This window comes from Myotis yumanensis, unplaced genomic scaffold (assembly GCF_028538775.1).
Source record: "Myotis yumanensis isolate MYYU_CA2020_CCGP unplaced genomic scaffold, mMyoYum1.0.hap1 SCAF_14, whole genome shotgun sequence".
Classification (NCBI taxonomy): domain Eukaryota; kingdom Metazoa; phylum Chordata; class Mammalia; order Chiroptera; family Vespertilionidae; genus Myotis; species Myotis yumanensis.
The window spans coordinates 28,952,111-28,971,700 of NW_027223765.1; the positions used below are offsets into that span (position 1 = coordinate 28,952,111).

At 42.3% G+C, this 19,590-nt stretch overlaps 1 protein-coding gene across 3 annotated transcripts in view; it reads left to right on the top strand.

The window, feature by feature from the left end:
- The first annotated feature begins 527 nt into the window (after positions 1–527).
- Positions 528–19,590, top strand: part of IL20RB (interleukin 20 receptor subunit beta) — a 33,235-nt gene continuing 14,172 nt past the window's right edge. The window contains exons 1-5 of one of the 3 annotated variants that reach the window (XM_070433476.1): positions 528–4,932; positions 9,680–9,770; positions 10,020–10,227; positions 15,854–15,980; positions 17,760–17,950. In XM_070433476.1, coding sequence (XP_070289577.1) covers positions 10,188–10,227; positions 15,854–15,980; positions 17,760–17,950 — 358 coding nt within the window. In that variant the 5' untranslated portion in view covers positions 528–4,932; positions 9,680–9,770; positions 10,020–10,187. Of the gene's footprint in view, positions 4,933–9,620; positions 9,771–10,019; positions 10,228–10,412; positions 10,485–15,853; positions 15,981–17,759; positions 17,951–19,590 lie in introns of those variants that run through there. The other 2 variants (XM_070433477.1, XM_070433478.1) reach the window with 2 other exon arrangements.

Below are 19,590 nucleotides of genomic sequence, written 5' to 3' on the forward strand. Positions count from 1 at the left end.
CAGCCTCCCCAATTACCTGAGGTGGACACTCTTGGTGCACCCCTTTGTCGGCTTTGTGCACAATCTTATAGTTAAGCCTTGATTGTTGTAGGTATCACTGGGAGGAATTGACTTCCAGGCCAATTGGCTGTGAGAATCAGCTGTGTCTACAGTGGGAGAACTTCTGTGCTGGAGACACCCTTATGAGGCAAGACTTGCTTCAGTGGGGCTTTGGTGCTCACTGAGTCTGCCCCCTGAGTGTGTCTCTTATGGATCTGAGGAGTTGTAATTGGATGGTCCCATTCTGACCCCTGGGTACACTGGATCTTGGATTTCTAAGGAGGTGCTAATTAAGCCTCTGCCTGAGGCTACCCAGCAGGAGCTATGGAGAGATCTGCAGATTCCTCTTCTTTGTTTGGGGTTTGGAGGTGCCCAGATGAGGCCCAGCTATGAAGCAATGCAAGCTGCTTTGGGGCCTGGGGCCTTGGGCCTTGGGCCTTCTTTTGGATGTTCTGGGTCTCTTTGACCCAGCTGCAGTTTGTTAGGTAATTTTAGATTGCAAAGGGCCAGGCTATTCATATGCAAAAGCCTCTCCACACAGCTTGGGTGGGGAAGGGTCTCAGGGAATCAACAGGGCAGGGCAAACAGCTATGGCTGATCCTCAGCCCTGCCCTAAGAGGCCCCGGGTCTCAGTGTCCTGGTAATGGCTGCAAGCACCTCTGAGAGAAAGCCGCCCTTGAATTCCACCTGAAGCCAGATAGTCCAGTTTCTCCCCATATGAGTCTGGGTCTCCAGAGACTCACCCAGAACTGGAGTTCAGTTCATTCGGGAGCTTGTGTCTCCCTCCCGATTGAAAAAGACAACCGTGTCCTCAGTTGCCAGCCCTTTCCGCATGCACCTTCATACCTCTGCACTTAACTTCCGCACCTCCTCTGAGTCTCAGTGTGCTTTTCTCTTTCCTTTTAGTTGTAGAATTTCCATTCAGCCAGCCTTCCAGTGGTTCTGGGTGATGTCCGTTTTGTCTTTTAGTTGTAGTTTTGAAGTGGTTGTGGGAGGCAGCAATTTCAGGTGTTTACCTATGCCGCCATCTTGGTTTCTCCTATAATCTAGACGTTTTCCCCACTCCATCTTGACTAGGGTGCCCTGTTCAGGATACAACCATCTAGTTACACCCACACAATCCTTTAAAAAGTGTTTACATTTGAAAATTGAGGTATTTCACATAAAATTCAAGAGTTCTGGTTTCCTTTGAAGAATGAGTAGTTGACAATACTAGAGAGGAATTCCCACAAGGCAACTATCACGTAGAACAGTGATGGCGAACCTATGACACGCATGTCAGAGGTGACACGCGAACTCATTTTTTTTTTGGTTGATTTTTCTTTGTTAAATAGCATTTAAATATATAAAATAAATATCAAAAATATAAGTCTTTGTTTTACTATGGTTGCAAACATCAAAAAATTTCTATATGTGACATGGCACCAGAGTTAAGTTAGGGTTTTTCAAAATGCTGACATGCCGAGCTCAAAAGGTTCGCCATCACTGATGTAGAACATAGTAAGGATGGTCCCCTTAATTTTAAGGGAAAAAAAAAAGTCTTTCCAACCCTTCTCTTCCTACTTCAGGTCTTCAAATGCAGTTACTATTGCTTCCTTTTTTTACCTGTAACATGGAGAATTTTTGGTGTGGATTCTGGAAACTATCATCAGGAACACTTTAAATGCAGTGTCTAAATTAATAAATTAAGAATGCAGTATTACAGCATGCTTCAACTTCTCCACATTAATATTTGCTAGAAGATATGGGGATTCTTTGTAATCATGTAGATATTTTAACTGTTTCCAAATGGCTTTACAACTGTAGTCACTTCTTCCTTAAAGGACATTTGATATATTAGATAGATGACATCCTAATTTTATGTTCTGAACAGTATACAGTGAATTCTTTTTAAAAAAAAAATGCCACATTACTGCTCCTGGGGGAAAGCATTATTTGTCTGTTTGATTCTATTGCAAGGCAAGATAGGAAGCTTTTCTCTTCTGAGAAGTTGGTTCTATTAGTTTAGCAAGTTTTTATGACTCAACTCTGTCATCTTCTAAACACTTGTAGGCTATTATACTATGCATACTACACGCCCAAATTTCTTGCTGTTGCATGACCTAAACCAAGTGACAGAGGGACCAAAATATACTTTTCTAGTTTACTAACAAGTTATTCTTTTGATATGAAAGTATATACAATTTGCTAAGACTTGTTTAATGAGTAGGACCTAAACTGGGTTTGGTAAGGTTTTGAAGAACAGGAGGAGTTTTTCAGTTATCATTGGCCATGTTCACAGAGGTAGATGTATCTTTTTGAGACTATGTTTGCCAGCTGGAGCACTTATATCAAATATTTCAGAATTGGCCCGATGCCTACAATAGCTTAACACAAACATTTAATTGACTTACTGGGCTGCCTAATTTTTAAATGTTTCAACTCAAGTTACTTTTTAAGCTGTTTTTAAAGCTCAAAGGAAAGCTGGTCTCAGTGTTTTGGAATGATGTTGCAAATTGTATTTATAACTACAGAAGACAAAAAGGCAATACTCAGTTTTTCTCTATGTTTTCCTGTACCTCATAGAATGATAATGACTTTCAAACAGGAAGACAAACATAAAAATAGACAACTGAAAATAGACATCTATGGTTGTAAGATACTTAGTTGCTTTAAATAAATCTCTGGGCTCAAATAATTTATATCTTAGACTATGTAGAAAATTTGCAGATAGCCTTTGGGAAATTACAGAGAGAGGTGAATTCCAGGATGAGACTGAAGTGTTGCCTAGTTTATGCTGAACACAGGAATGGTTATTAAATTGATACTTTCTGAGCCCTTATGGAAGAAATTAGTAATTCTTGAATACACGTGTTTTTTCTAGGAACAAGTAATGCCAACTTGTCTTGATATGTTTTCTAGAGTATAGATAAAGGGCTATGTTACAGAAAACAAATATTGATTTCATCAGGGCATATGCTAATCACTTGGTGTCAAGATGAAAAAATATGTTTTGAACTGTTATATCTGTGTATATTATTATGTGTCTATAGTTAAACAGTTTTTAAAGATATTTGTCCAGCATCCAACCAACTCACTTCAAATATTTGATGTTCAGGTGCTAGACTCTTCTAACCTAGCAATATGATAATGAAAATGGACAAAGCTGTCCAAAAGCTGTCATAAAACTTACATTTCTGGTGATATAATGCCTAATGGAGAAGTGCTCTGAAGAAAAAAAGAGCAGGTTGAGGGGGTTGGAGAGTGAGAATCGGGGTGTTAATTATGTAAAATGATCAAAGGAGGCCTCCTATAAAATTGACCTTTGAGCATATTGTGTGACTAGGATTAAACTGGTTGAGTGAAAATTCACCAACCAAAATCATTTGAAAATTATGTTAAGATCTTCACTATTACAGAGCATTATTTCTGAATTTCAAATTTTAAAATTGAGTAAAATAGTATTTGTTTAATTTAAATGTGGAACTTTTAACTACAGAGAGAGAGCAATTCCGAATAAAGCCTGATTCTCCATCTTAAGAAGAGATGTTGAGGCCCTAGCTGGTTTGGCTCAGCAGATAGAGCATAGGCCTGTGGACCAAAAGGTCCCAGGTTCGATTCCAGTCAAGGGCATACCAGTGATGGCGAACCTTTTGAGCTCAGAGTGTCAGCATTTTGAAAAACCCTACTTAACTCTGGTGCCGTGTCACATATAGAAATTTTTTGATATTTGCAACCATAGTAAAACAAAGACTTATATTTTTGATATTTATTTTATATACTTAAATGCCATTTAACAAAAAAAGTCAACCAAAAAAATGAGTTCGCATGTCACCTCTGACACGTGTGTCACCTCTGACACGCGTGTCACCTCTGACATGCGTGCCATAAGTTCGCCATCACTGGCATATACCTTGGTTGCAAGCTCCTCCCTGGCCCAGGCCCTGGTCAGGGCTCATGCAGGAGGTAACCAATCGATGTGTTTCTCTCACATTGATGTTTATCTTTCCTTCTCCCTTCCATTCTCCCTAAAAATCAACAGAAAAATATCCTCAGGTGAGGATTAACGACAACAACAACAAAGGTGTTGGGGAATGTCACAGAAAAAATCAGTTATGACTGCAGGAAGGACAGTTTGACAGACTTATGGGCTTTATTTGATCACACCGTAAGGAAAGAATTGAGGTTAAATTCCTGATGCTCTGCACTGGTGGCCAGACAATAGGGAGGAAGTTGAAAAACTAAAGTATGTTTCGAGGAGGTGTTAAAGGGCTGAAAACGAAAGCTTAACAGTGTGTGGAAATTATATCTGAGCAGACTCAGTGGGAGCAGGAGTTAGAAAAATCTAAGACACAGAAAATTCCACTGCTTAAATACCCTGTGTAACAAAAAATATATAATTGAGACAGTGGGTTATAACTAAATGTGAGATGTTCTAAAACACAGGACATATTTGGGAATCTTGGTGAAGGGCCCAGAACTATTCTGTGCTAAGTAGGGAGAGGAAGGGTTGTTGGAATGGACTGATTGGCCACATATGTAGTCTCCCAGGACACCAGGACCTATCCTGCTCTTGCACAACTCTCAAGTGAGTGCCTCAAATTGGCACCCTAGTGTTTCTCTTGCTTCATTCTAGTCCCAGCCCTACAGGCCTCACAGGGCTCTTTCTTGCAGCAACCTCCCTCTCCCCACTGCCTCTTTATCATTCCATAAACTTATATCACCTGCATTTCCTTCCATAATTAAATATAAAATATTTAAGTGGCTAATAGTGTAATAAGGAAAAAAATTCCTATTTCTAGACTGTACCTGCTTATAATAGGAAATAATTATTTTTTTAAGGAGTTCATCTTCAGAATAGATGATCTTTCAACTCTGGATGGCAGTGAAAATTAACAGAAGTGCAAGCAACAGGTTAGAGGATAGCTTGGTTCTAGCATGTTGCATAGACAACTGTAGATCTCAATCAGCTGATGAGGAGGTATAGAAAGAGAAGTACCTCAGAGACAAGAGAAATGTGAGGTCAGACTCAGGGATTCCTGGCAAGAGCACAGGCTAGCAGGTGAGGCACAGCCCTCCAGAAGTCCTCACCCAATGACATGGTCCGTATAGAACTGGTTGGCCTGAGTGCCTTGTCATGAACCAGTCCTGAGAGGGACTGTCATTCAAAAGGGACAGGCAGATAGCATTACCCCTCAGTGCCCCTCGAGGGGTGCAGAACCCAGGACAGACTTCCCTTGCAGTGGCTTGTGAAAAATTGCCAGGCAGTACTGCCTAGAGAGTATGGCAGAGCTGGGCAGGGGCATCTTTTTTTTTTTTGCACCAGGAGTGGGGTACCAAAGGGGCATCTTGACAGGGACCCATGCCCAGGTAGAGTCAATTATCTTTAAGACCTCAAGGTTTTGGTGAACAACACTCCTTCCCCCATTCTTGTTCTCCCATTCTCTTTCCTTTCCTTTTCCTTTTCTTCCTCAGTCGGTATTCCCTTCAACTTTTCCATCCTTGGGCCTTGCTCATGTTATTCTCCCAGTTAGAATGCTGAACTGTGAGTGCATCTCTCCTACCCAAATCTAAACAGGTACATCCTTGCAACTCCATATCAAGGTCTGTCTGTTCTCTAAAGCCTTTGCTAATCTCTCGAATCACTCTCTCCTCTGTGCCCTGAGACACACTGTGAGTCCTCCTTTGGTGCTAATTGGGAGGCAGTAAGGTGAGTGAAAAGAACTTGGAATTAGGCAGACCTTATCTGGAATTCTTATCTCCATCCCTGATTAGCTCTTATATACAGTAAATTTCTCTGAGCCCTGTGTCCCTGAAAAGTTGGGAATTAAATCTTACCTTGCAAGTCTGTTGTATAAAATACGGAAATGTATATAATCATGGAAAGCCTTTAGGACGATTCCTGGCACATAATAGATACCCAGTACAAACTGGCTTTTATTGTTCACATGTGGAAACTAGGCAGAAGTGCACTTAGGAGAGAGTACTCAGGAAGCCAGGACTAGGAGAACAAAAGTAAGATGGGGGACAGATGTTGAGGCCAGCATGTATGAAGCACTTCAAGTTGGGGTGTATCCAGACACAAAGGCAAGGGGAGCCAGGATCAGACACCAGGGGAGCAGTGAGAAACGATACAAGCAGCTGTGACCAGAGGTCATGGCACAGATGTGGCCACTGACTCACAGTGCTGGAATCAGAAAGAGCATGCAACAAACATTCTTGACTATGGTGTAATAAAGAGACATACAGCTAACATTTACTGTACACTTACTTTGCCAGATCCTGTTCTAAGTGTACCAATCATTTACTGGTAGTTCTCACAACAGCCCTGTGAATTAAGTACTATTATAACTGTCTCCAATTTATAGAAGAGAACACAAAAGCAGACTGTAAATGACTTGCCTGAAAAAAACACAACTAGTAAGTGTGGCAGAGCCTGGGTGCCAACCCAGACAATGTGGCTCCAGAGCCCATGATTTTAACTACTACGCTCCAATAGGTGTCTCCTACTGGAAGGGTTTCTTTGTTTCTCCAGGGGCCAAACAGAAAGATGAGCAGCCTTACGCAAAGAGTCAACCAGTCAGAGCAAATTACCCCTAATGTACTTATTGCTAATGTTATTAACATAAAACATGGTTAAAACAGCATTTGTGAAGATCTACTGTGTTCCTGGCATTGTGTTAATGTGCTTTGTATTCTCTAATTCCCTTAACTAATATGCAAGACATCGTCATATCTGTTTTATAGATGAAAAAATGAGGCTCCTGGAGTTGCTTCCTTCCCTTTCACATTGAAAGTGTACTGTTTATCCCGTCCATTCCCCACCCTACAACTGTTTAGCTTCTGATTCAAGTTCTCCTCTTGAAACGCCTCTTACTGAGATTACAAATGATCATCCAGGGGACATTTTTCAATGATTAACTCAATGACTCACTGTTCTGCACTCCTGCTTGATGACCACTCCATCTTTCATCATGTCCAGGGCCAGTTTGTTCCAGGACTGTCTGCCTCTCTGACCTATTTTTACACCCCCCGCCCCCCGATATGTTTATATTTCTTTTTTCTTAATGCTGGTCCTTAAATGTGGGTATTCTCCAGAAGCACATCCACATGCTTCCTTAATCTACATACTCTCCTTGAATGTTTCATCCACTTCCTGATCTCAGTTACCACTGAAATGCTAAAGGTAGAGGAGATGGTGCCAGACACCCATAAACTTGATGCAAAGATTCTTTTTTTTTTTAAATATATTTTATTGATTTTTTACAGAGAGGAAGGGAGAGAGATAGAGAGTTAGAAACATCGATGAGAGAGAAACATTGATCAGCTGCCTCCTGCACATCTCCTACTGGGGATGTGCCCGCAACCCAGGTACATGCCCCTGACCGGAATCGAACCTGGGACCTTTCAGTCAGCAAGCCGACGCTCTATCCACTGAGCCAAACCGGTTTCGGCAATGCAAAGATTCTTTACATACTGGAGCCCCCCTGCCTGTATCTCAAATTCAAGTGTATCAAGTTGAACACATGCAACCTTTTTCTGTACCCTCCCCAACATTGCCTGTCCTGGCCCCACCCCATCCTCCTCCTCCTTTTCATTACTTTGGTTGAGGTGCTGCCATCCACCCAGTTACACAAACCTAGAACCTGAAAGTCTTGTTTGCCTCCTCCTCCACCCTTCCAATCCATTCAATATTTAGGAGCTGTCAATTCTACCTCCATTTTTTGGATTAGCTTACTGCTCTCTACCAACATGGGGAAATCTAGTGGAAGCCAATAACATCTCTCACCTAGTTGACTGACATAGCTCCCTCCAGTCTGACCCCTTCTACTGTTTTATCTTTCCTAGTCATAAACTTTTTAAAGCTCAAAAGACATAAGCTTTTAACCCCTTCTTTAGCCTTCATTGCTCTCCAAGCTTCATTGCTCTCCAAGGATAAACTCTAAGCTCAACAAGGCATCCAAAGCTCTCTGGAATCCTGTTTTATTCTGCCTTTGGACCCCATGTCTTGCCACTCCAACCTCCAGTTGCACCAAACTTCTTGTTTCCTAAACACACCAGGCCTGGCTAATTGTTTTCAGCATTTAATAGCCTCCAAGTCACCTCCTCCAGGGAGCCTTCTCTGATCTTCCATGCTGGGTTAGATGTTTCTCCTTAATGCTTCCTTATTCCCTTGTAAATATTTCTGTCACTTTTTTCAATACCAATTTATGATTATTCCCATGTTCATCTTCACTTGGGAAGTTCTTAGTTGAGGGCAGGGACTATTGAATTCTCAGGATCTAGCGCATAGTAGGCCCTTAGTAAATGTTTGTTGAATGAATAAATTATTCATTTCTCAAAGGGACATTGCAAATAAGTTCTTAAACTGGAACCACAATCTGTTGTACTCTAAAGCTCATGTTCTTTTCACTAATTAATTGGCACATATAAAGTGTTTAGAGTCCTTTAAAAGCTGGCATTTTAGAGAGCCAAATCCTGTAATAAGTTTTCTTCCAATATTTAAAATTGTTTTTCATTTTTCAATAATACATTCACATGGTTCAGTAATCAAATAGTATAAAAATATGTAGCACCCAAAACTATTAAAAGCAGGGTCCCGAAGAGATATTTGAACATGCATGTTCATAGCAGCCTTGGTCACAATAGTTAAAACATGGAAACAACCCGACTGTTCATTAATGGATGTGTAGATGAGCAAAATGTGGTATATACATCAATGGAATATTAGCCTCAAAAAGGAAGGAAAGTCTGCAATGTGCTACAACATGGATAACCTGTAAACCGTTAGTACAGCGGTTCTCAACCTGTGGGTCGCGACCCCTTTGGGGGTCGAATGACCCTTTCACAGGGGTCGCCTAAGACCATCGGAAAACACATATATAATTACATATTGTTTTTGTGATTAATCACTATGCTTTAATTATGTTCAATTTGTAACAATGAAAATACATCCTGCATATCAGATATTTACATTACGATGCATAACAGTAGCAAAATTACAGTTACGAAGTAGCAACGAAAATAATTTTATGGTTGGGGGTCACCACAACATGAGGAACTGTATTAAAGGGTCGTGGCATTAGGAAAGTTGAGAACCACTGCTTTAGGACATTATACTAAGTGAAATAAGTGGGTCACAGAAGACAAATGCTGTATAATTCCACTTATATGAGGTACTTAGAGTAGTCAAGTTCACAGCAACAAAAAGAACAGTGGTTGCCAGGGGCAGAGGGAAGGAGAGAATGGGGAGTTATTGTTTAATGGCCATACAGTTTCAGTTTTACAAGCTAAAGAGAGCTATGAGGGTGAATGGTGCTGATGTTTGCACAACAATGTGAATATATTTAATACCATTGACCTGTATGCTTAAAAATGGTTCAGATGGTAAATTTTATGTTATGTGTATTTTACCACAATAAAAAATTTTAAAGCCCAAAACAAACAAAAAAAGATACTGCAAAGAGTCTCATTTCCATTTTCCCCATCTTCCCAGTCCCCACTTCCTCTGCCCCAAAGTAATCAATCTAGTTAGTTTTTGTATCTCCTTCAAGGTTTTCTTTTGAAAAATGCAAGTGAATATGAAACTATATTCTTCTTCACCTCTGACTTTTGAAAAGGTATTAAAACATTTTTCAAAACGTCTCTACTTTTTCTGAAGTGGATATGTATTAGCAAAAAGAACGAATCAATACCCAGCTTGAATGAACTCAAGATGAAGACGTGGGAGAGGACAACTAATTGCTGAGAGGGTAAGATAATCCTGCCAGCTCACTCCAATGGGGTTTCTAGGGACATCCAGGGTCCCCCAGGACAAAGCCCGTTGTCCAGGTATCTTCCCCAGGCAGATTCTCAAGCTCCCAGAGTTACTTTTTCTCTGGAACTCTTCAGGCCACTCCCCCTGATGCAATCAATATCTGGGTTTGGACAGAAAGGAGGGTGCTATACGGCCCGCCCCGCCTGAGCTGTCTGGGCCGGCTCTTCTTTCCGGAACAATTCAGGCTGCACAACAACTGAGACCTCAGCTCCAACATCTGTTTTCTGAAGCAAGGATGGCTGGGATGGACAGGATGTCGCATTGTGAAAGGAAACAATGTTCCAGGTGAAACTGAATCTGCCAAACACGGACCCTCACGAAGATTCTAGAAGAAATCTCGACAAGTCTTATCATGTGGCTTTTCTACACCTTGATTCCATGTTTGCTCTTAGGTAAGTATGAATTAGAATACAGCCAATAGACTGGGAATTGAATGTAGGTTAAGAAGGTGAAAGATTCTTCCCCAGGGTTTGGGTTGCATTATATGCATATAACATCTTAAGTCTGTTTTCAGAAAGGTTGGTCACCTCCTAACCTCCATCCCCACATCCTAAAGAAAAGAAGAAGCCTGCGTTCTGTTTGGAAATCTCTCTCCTAATGTCCACAGAACAATCTAGAAAGATAAAGCATCAGAACAAATAGTCTAAAGGTTAGCAGAGCTCCATGCATTTTGTTATTTATCTCATTATCAGATTTTAAAAGGTGCAGCATAGTTATCTCAGTCTTTGTGTGTGCCTCAGAGTTGTTAACTGTAGGGACAAAAAATTATAGATTCTAACAAAATACACATGAATGAAAAGACACAAATTTTATTAATATTGAGTACAAAACTTGTAAAAATTGGTTATCTCTCCTGATCACTGCAGAAAAGGTAGCAGTCAGGTAGGTACTCCATAGCATTAAAAAAAAAAAAAATTGGTTTGAGGCACTTTCACTGCCAGTAAGATTACATAATTTTCTCTGCTCCACTCCTGGATACTTGTACCTACATGCTTTATTGTTCCAAAATCACAGCTCTGTAGTCTTTGATGTTTCATCATGTCAAGTTGCATTTAAGAAAAATTTCTAATTTTAATACTCCAAGGTACTGGGCACTTTGTAGTATTAGGGGGAGCCTTTCGTACTTTCTGTCATTTTTATTTTTATTATTTTAACACTGAGAAGTAATTATTCTATTTAGTTTAAACCAGGCAACAAATCAGTGCTAAGGTGATTTGCAAATGTTTAGAACTGGTTTAGACATCAAGTTTATGGTGTCCCAAAAACCTTCAAAGTTCCCAGTTGCTCAGCACATAGTGTTCACATCTGCTGTTTGTCTTATGATCCAGCATATTCAGGCCCTGATCCTATTGCTCACGTCTCCTTGAAAACAAATATGGACCACAGTTGGCATATTACACCCTCATTTCCTCCTCCTGGCCTTTACTGGTGTAATTTTCACCAGTAAAATTACCATCTCTATTTCCTTTCCCCATCCTGATCCCATCCTCCTAGCATCATTTCACATGGCTCCCTGTACCTACAGACTCCTCCTAAACTTCTCTCTCCTTTGACCTGACCTCTTTTACTCTGCTTTGGTGTGTTCTGTTTTCTGCATTGATCTGAGGGCAGGGCCTGGGCATCTGTCCTGTGTCCCCACAGTCTGTAGCATAGGTTAAGTGTGTTGGCTGATTGGTTAGTTAGTAGATTGGTTGATTAGCTGGTGGGACAAACCAGTTGCCAGGGAAACATTCCTTCACAAGCCCAAAGGAGAAGATGAGGAGGCCAAAGGAGAAAGGGAAAGGCCAGGTTTAACATGCATATGAATTCCCTGGGGACTCTTGTTAAAATGCAGATTCTGGTTCAATTGGATGTAGGATGCAGCCTCAGAGCCTGCCTTTCTAATAAACTCCTGGGGAATGTGATGCTGCTGATCTTAAGACTATACTTTATTTATTTATTTGTTTATTTTAATGTTTAGTTAATCCTCACCCGAAGATTTTTGTTGTTGTTGTTGGTGGTGGTTTTTTGTTGTTGTTGTTAGAGAGAGTGGAAGGGAGGGAGAGAGTAGGTGGGTGAGAGAGAGAGAAACGTGATGTGACAGAGACACATTGATTGCCCCTGCATGCACCCAACCAGGCCCGGGGATCAAAACTGCGACCCAGGTATGTGTCCTTGACTGGGAATTGAACCTGCAACCATCTGCTGCACAGACTGAAAATTCTCTCTTTAAAAAAAATTTTTTTTTATTGCTAAAAGTATTACAAAGGGTATTGCATATGTGTCCTTATTTTTCCCCCCGAAGACTATACTTTAAAATCATGAAGTAATCTACTACTTTTCTGGGGCATGAATTTGTTTGTGCACTTTTTGAAGCTGGGATGTGATGCCAGCAGCCGGTTTAGCAGCCAAGTTCTAGGTCAGTCTTGCTCTTTGCTTTTTCTGGTGATATATAAGGTAATTCTCTTGAAATAATTCAATATATTTGAGGGAGAAATTTTAGGGCATAGTGTCAGTTCATAAAGCCAGTGCAAGGCCCATGCAGTGGGCAGAATAATGGTCCCCTAAAGATGTGCACATGCTAATCCCTTGGAAAATAAAAGGTTGTGATTAATGTTATGGGACCTTGAGATTTGGAGATTATCATGGATTATCAAGGTGGGCCCACACTAATCCCATGAACCCTTAAAAGCTGAGAACTGCCTGATCAGCGTGGCTTAGTAGTTGAGCATTGACCTATGAGCCAGGAGATCACGTTTCGATTCTGGTCAGGGCACATGCCCCAGTTGTGGGCTTGATCGCTAATCAGGGGCATGCAAGAGGCAGCCAATCAGTGATTCTCTCTCATCATCCATGTTTCTATCCCTCTCTCCTTCCTCTCTGAAATCAATAAAAATATGTTTTAAAAGATGATGGCTGAGAACCTTTCCTAGCTGCAGTGACAGAGAGAGATGGGAGGACAGAAGAAGAGGCAGGAGAAATTTGAAGTATGAAATAGAATCAACCAGCCATTGTTGTCTTTGAAGATGAGGAAAGGGCCATGAGCAAGGAATGCAGGTGGCCACTAGAAACTGAGGATGGCAAGGAAACAGGAGACAGATTCTTTCCTAGAGCATCCAGAAGGAACACAGTCCTATCAGTGCCTTGATTTTAGCCCAGTGAGACCAGTGTCAGACTTCTCACCTATAGAAATGTAAGATAATGTGTTGTTTTTAAGATGTTAAATTTGTAGTAATTTGTTACAACAGCAACAGAAAATGAGAGAGAGGGGGGGAGAGAGAGAGAGAGAGAGAGATATCAGTGTTGTGAATGCAGCACTATGGGAAAGATGTTGCTTAGCTGGTTTTGCGTGGGCAGACCTAAGTTTCTGAGCACCAGAATCTTAATAGTCAGGTCACAGTCACCCAGTTCAAGTCTCTATTGGAAATAGAGCTTCCATCCAGTGGACCTTCTTGAGATACCTACTAGAATGAGAATAATACAATTCTCTATAGTAATAAAAGCACGAACATTCACAAGGAACAAAAAGATTATACAGGGGGTTTTAGTATTGCTCTCTCGCTCTGGTGAGAACCCTCATCCAGTGTGGCTGAGGAAATCTAGATTTTGCACACTCCTCACTGTGGCCAATGTGTTTTTCCTGTCTGCACTTCAAAGTTTCTCTTTCCCCTTGAGTATATTTTTTTATTTTTGCATTTGACATTTACATTCGGTAGTCTTCATTAACTGGTTTCTTCGGAGATTTGACTTCAATAGATATTGCTCCTGGCTGATTGATGACATTTCATGTTAATGAGAATGCTGTGTGGATAACAGTTTTCTCTTTCTCCCTCTGTGTTCCCAAGTCCACAATCAGCCTTCTCTAACAATTGAAGGGCATTTTAAAACCTTTTGTAGGTGGAAAGAGTCACTTTCAACTTGGAGTCTGTGCTGAAATATGGTTCCTTGTAAGTCATTTTCTATTTAGTGTTCTAGCAATGCCATGACACTGTCTACATTACCCTGTTAAATGTCTTCTGAAATCAGTAGTTCATGGGCATTACAGTTTTTCCATCTCACACCCCATGTGTGGGTGGACAAAACAGCAATGAAATTTGGAATACTCTATACAAACAGCATAAGGATATTGAAGATGTTGGCTGTAGGGCTCAGAAAGAAACAGCAGTTTTCATTTTACCACAAAGATGATAATTCCCTGCTGTTCTTAACTTGAAGAGATTTATCTTTGTATCATGAATGGATGTTGAATTTTGTAAATGCTTTTCATGTGTCACTTCATATGATTGTATGATTTTTCTTCTTCAGCTTGTTGATATGGTGGATTATATTAATTGATTTTCAAATGTTGAACCAGTCTTGCATACCTGGAATAAATCTCACTTGGTCACGGTATATAATCTTTTTTATGAATTCTTGGATTTAGGTTGCTAATATTTTGTTGACAACTTTTGCATCTAAGTGCATGAGCTATATTGGTCTGTAGTTTTTTTTTTATTTTTAAAATATATACTACAATCTTTGTCTGATTTTGGTACCAGGATAATACTGGCCCCATCAAATAAATTGGAAAGTGTTCTTTCCTCTTTTACTTCATGGAAGAGATTTGTAAAATTAGTGTTAATTTAAAAACATATTTGGTAGTATTTTCCAGTGAAACCATCTGGACCCGGAGATTTCAATTTCAGAGCTATTAAATTATGAACTATAGCCTTACATTCCCCACATAGCTGACTAGAAAAATGTTTTGTTACTTTACCAGAGGAAGGATGTCAGAAAGGACTATGCCCCGCCCTCCCGTGCCACCTCACTGCAGCTGGCCCTTTTCTTTTCACCCCCTGGGTGATTCCAAGGTTAGGGGTGGGGAGGACAGGAAGCCTCCCTTGTGGATACCCCAGGTGTTTCCTCACAGGGCAGGCCATGGAAGCTGAGGGTGGGTTGGAGGTGCATCACCAGGCCTCTACATTACAAAAGAAGCAGGGAAACCAGGCAGGGTTCCCTAGCAGCCCTCATCCCCTCGTGGTCATGGAGCTTGATAACAACAGGTGCCAATCTGGAGACAGACACCGAGATGAAAAGTCCTGGGCAAGAGCCCTAGGCCCTACTGTGCTCTCGATGTTATCACTGCAACTGTAACAGCAAGGGGAGGCAGGTGTTAGCATTAAAAGAAGAACGTTTGAAACTGGGAAGAGAAGGACCGCAGCAGAGAAGCCGCACTGCACCCTGGGTTCACACAGGATGAGCCCCAGGGCTGCCCAAAGTTCTTATGAGTGCATGTTCAGCGTGACAGCCCTGTTTCGTTCTGTGTACAAACTGTATGCATACTTGGGCACACCACACACACCTGTGCGAGCAGATGCTTGTGTCCCAGGCTGGCTCAGAGTCTGCAGTCTGCCTGAGGTGGAGTCTCAGAACTGGCTTGGTGCCTATCTGGATTGGACTCCTCCACAGCAGACCAGCCTGCACTTTCCAGCTGGGAGCTGATGCCCCATTTAGCCTTGCTGGGGGAGGTGTAGGCATGTCCCTTGGATGGCAGTAGCAGGTGAGGGAGGTGCTGAGGAGCTGGCAGGAGCCTGCATGGTTTGCCATGTAGGAATGGAGGGCTCAGGTTTATTCGCCTTGCTTAGAGTCACATGGTAAATGACAGAGTCAAGGCCTTCATCTAGGTCAATCTGGCATAAAAGTTGTAAACAATGTGCCTTAATTTTGCCACTTGTACAGTGGAGAAACTAATAGTCCTTACCTCCCGGTACAGTCATGAGGATTAAATAAGATAATCATGTAATAATCTAGCACATTGTCTAGACAGAATATAGTAAATGCTCAATAATATTAGCCATTGTGACTATTAATATTAAAGTGCCATTTTATCACCAAAGGTAGAATTGCAATGATGATGGAAAATATTTAGCATTTACACAAGTATGATGAAATTAGAGGTGTTTCTGGTTCATAGACATATGAAGTCTTATTAGAAACTAATTTAAAGCTGGGCCCCAATCTGAGCCCACCTGTCAGCATGTCTGTCTGCCTTGGTCCTAGATGGAGTTGCCCTTCTGCCTGCCCCTCAGAACCTCTCTATACAGTCAACCAACATGAAGCATCTCTTGACATGGAGCCCAGTGATCATGGCTGGAGAAACAATCCACTATTCTGTTGAGTACCAGGGGTGAGTTTTTTTGAATTGTGTGTTTTGTTTTTTTTTTTAGTTGTTCTCCCTTGGAAAGTAATTGATTGCTGGAGGCACCCCCTTTTTCAATCCACAAAGAGCCCAAGGAGGCTTTGTGAGCCCAGAGATAGATGATCTCCAGTGACCTGCTGCCTCTGTGTGCACGGGCATTGGGAGAGTTGAAGAAACAAGGGAAATTGTTCTGTGGATTTGATAATGAACTTTCTGGGAACCCAACAGTGTATAAACACATTTTGGTGGAGCTTCTTTTCAATGGTAAGTCAACTGTCTAATGTTGTAGAAAATCTTTTTTTTTTAAATATGTTTTTATTGATTTCAGAGAGGAAGGGAGAGGGAGAGAGAGACAGAAACATCAATGATGAGAGAGAATCATTGATTGGCTGCCTCCCGCACGCCCCCACTGGGGATCGAGCCCGCAACCCGGGCATGCACCCCTGACTGGAACTGAACCCGGGACCTGTCAGTGCACAGGCCGACGCTCTATCCACTGAGCCAAACCAGCTGGGGCTGTAGAAAATCTTAAGAGTTTGACTCTGACTTCAGCTGGATAGGTCCCTGGAGACTCAGATCCTTTGGGGGTGGGGGAGACCTCAGTTTTTCTGTCTATGAGCCAAAAGAAATTGTGACCCTAAAGGTCAGCTGCCCAGGGGCCAAGCAGGCTCTGCTCCTTTGCAGGTATTCAGGCCCTTGGAGCCATTGAGGAGTGACAGGAACACAGAGGTGCTCAATATACGGTATTTCATTAACAATAAATACTAGTCAGGGTACAGTTGACCAGGTTTCTGGATATAGGGAGCTTGCAGTTAAGGAGGAGGCATCCAGTAAAAAGGTAAAGAAAATAAATATTTAGGTCTGCACTGTCCAGTGTGGTAGCCACTAGACACAGAGAGCTATTTAAATTAAATGACAATGTCTGTTTCCAAGACACAATAGTCATATTTTAAATTCCTAATAGCCACATGTGGTGGTGGCTACCATATTGAATGACACCAATATAGAGCCTTTTCATCATCACAGAAAGTTCTACTGGACAACACTGCTCCAGGTAATTTCAGATAGCAATCAGTGCTGGGAGGAAGCTAAAAGGCTGATGCGAAAGACAGTTAACTCTGTGGCTCCTTTTCATTGGGTGGTCAGGGAAGGCCTGTCTGGGGAGTGATATTTAAGTCTATTTCTGAAGGATAGGAGGAGTCAGCCAATGTGAACAGCAGAGACAGAGTATTTGGGACACAGCAAACAGCTGGTTAGAGGTCCTAAGGTTAAAAGAGCTCAGCAAGGAGGCCAGTGTGGAGGAAAGAGCATGTGTAGGGGTGAAGTGAGAGAGAGGCCAGAGAGTCTTGGAAGCCATGGGAAAGAGTTTGGATTCCATTCCAAGTGTTTTGGAAGCGATTAAGGACAGAAATGTCATGATTTGCTGAGTGATGAATGGTTTGAAGAATAGCAGGAGTGGGAGCTGGAAAATCAGGAGACCATAGCAAGGCAAGGGATGACAGTGGCTGAGATTGGGGTGGTGACCCATGGAGATGGAGAGACCTGGACACATTGGGATTTGTGCCTAGTTTTCCTTTGATTGGTCATAAAAGGAGTAAGGAAGAATGGTTGGTTGGTCAGGGAGGAGGGTGAAGGAACTGGAGTTTGGAGCAGATGATTATTTTGCTGACCCATGTAAAGCAGGTGAATGAGGCAGTTACTGGCAACCATTGTTGAGCCTGGGTGGAAGAAACTGCTGTGACTCTGTGCCTTCCTCTCTTTGGCTAGAGAGTATGAGAGCCTGTTCATGAGCCACATCTGGATCCCCAGCAGCAGGTGCTCACCTACCACAGTTCCTGAATGTGACGTCACCGATGACATCACTGCCACCGTGCCATACAACCTCCGTGTCAGGGCCATCCTAGGCTCACAGACTTCAGCCTGGAGCATCCTGAAGCCACCCTTTAATCGAAACTCAAGTAAGATACTTCTCTCTTTACTCCCCCACCGCCACCAGCCTTCCCCTTCAGAAACCATATCCTCTGAGTTTTTTAGGATTCTTGTTAGCATCAAATTAGTCTTGCAAAGCCAGAGTACTGTGAACACAAACAACTCAATTGGTTCATTTAAAAATATGCCAACTGCTTCCCACATGCCCTCTTTCTTATTTTGAAAGAGGCTTTGGAAGTCATTCTCTATCTCTGTCAGGGTCTGCAGGTGTTGGGGACACTCACGTTGCAAAGCTGGAAGGAGAGCTAGCTGCTCTGGAAGTGGGGAGATGGGTTAGGATTGCTTTTTTCCATGCTGACAGCACCTCAATAAATCATCTAGTGACTCCCACCTGGTGCCTCCTTAACCCCATGTTGCCTGTGTGAGCAGCTTTTCCTTGCACAATAAGATCTATATATTTAGCAGAGCCACCAGAAATAGTTGCCCTTCTATGGTCACTGGGAAATAAACAACTTTTCTGTAGCAACAGAACTTGACAAATGATTGAGAAAGAAGTAAGGGAAGAATATAGATAGGTGGCCAAATATGGCAGAGCACAAACAATAGCCAATGTGTAAAAGGGTGTGTGTGTTTAGGAATAGCAGGAGCAAGGACTGAATGGCCAGTGGGTAAGGAAGCAGCTGGTCACATGGTGAAGGATTTTGACAAATCAGTAGGGGGAAGTCATGGGGGAAAAAGACTGTCTAGGCCAGGTTTGTCTTACAGTCACTTGCTGCTGTGTGAAAGGGAACTCGAGTAGGACAAGCATGCAGGGCAAAGCAAGAGTGAGGAGGGGATGGTAACACTCAAGCTAAGCCAAGATGGGTCCTGATCCCAGGAGTGGGGGAAGGGATGGGGAAGAGAGAACAAATTTGAGACATGGCTGAGTTAGGACAGAGCTTGGAGACCAGTCGTTGGGAGAGACAACAATGGTGTCCAGCTTCCAATTGGAGTTGGTGAGAATGTCATCCAAGTCAGAGAACCCAGGAGAAAAAACTACTCTTGAGAAATAAGAGATACTTCTGGCTTTGGGCTCTTTGAGATAGAGATTCCTACAAGATAACACGCCAAGATATCTGATTGGCAGCTGGAAATCAGGCCCTGGGGCTGCGACAGGTTAAGGACAGACACACAGCACAACATTAATAGCTTATGGCTTGGGAGCAGATGTAATTGTCCAGGGACATTATTTGAGGACAAAGACAACTCAGGATAGGATCCTGGGAAACCTCAGGGTTTAAAAGGAAGGTGAAGGGAGAGCACCAGTAGGTGGCTGGGCAGGTAGAGGGTCATGGATGGGAGAACAGAAGAACTGCTGATAGGCCTGAAGGAGGCCCCTAAATGGGTCCTTGAGAAAGCGGCTTTATGGGAAGGGGGGGAGGGGTGGTGGTTAGCTTGCTGGGTGGAGGATTGAGTGGAGGTAGGAAGGAGCAAGGCAGATGCTACTCTGAGACAGGTAGGGCGATAATGTGTCCTGCTTGGAGCTGCAGGAGAGGCAAGGAAAGGCCCTTGGCTAACTCTGTTGTTTGATGTGGCAGAAGATCCTCTGCTGTGAGTGAGGACAAAGAAGGTTAAGAGCAGCATGGACAGTAGTGGATGAGTCAAAGGTTCCTGGGGAGTGTATGAGATT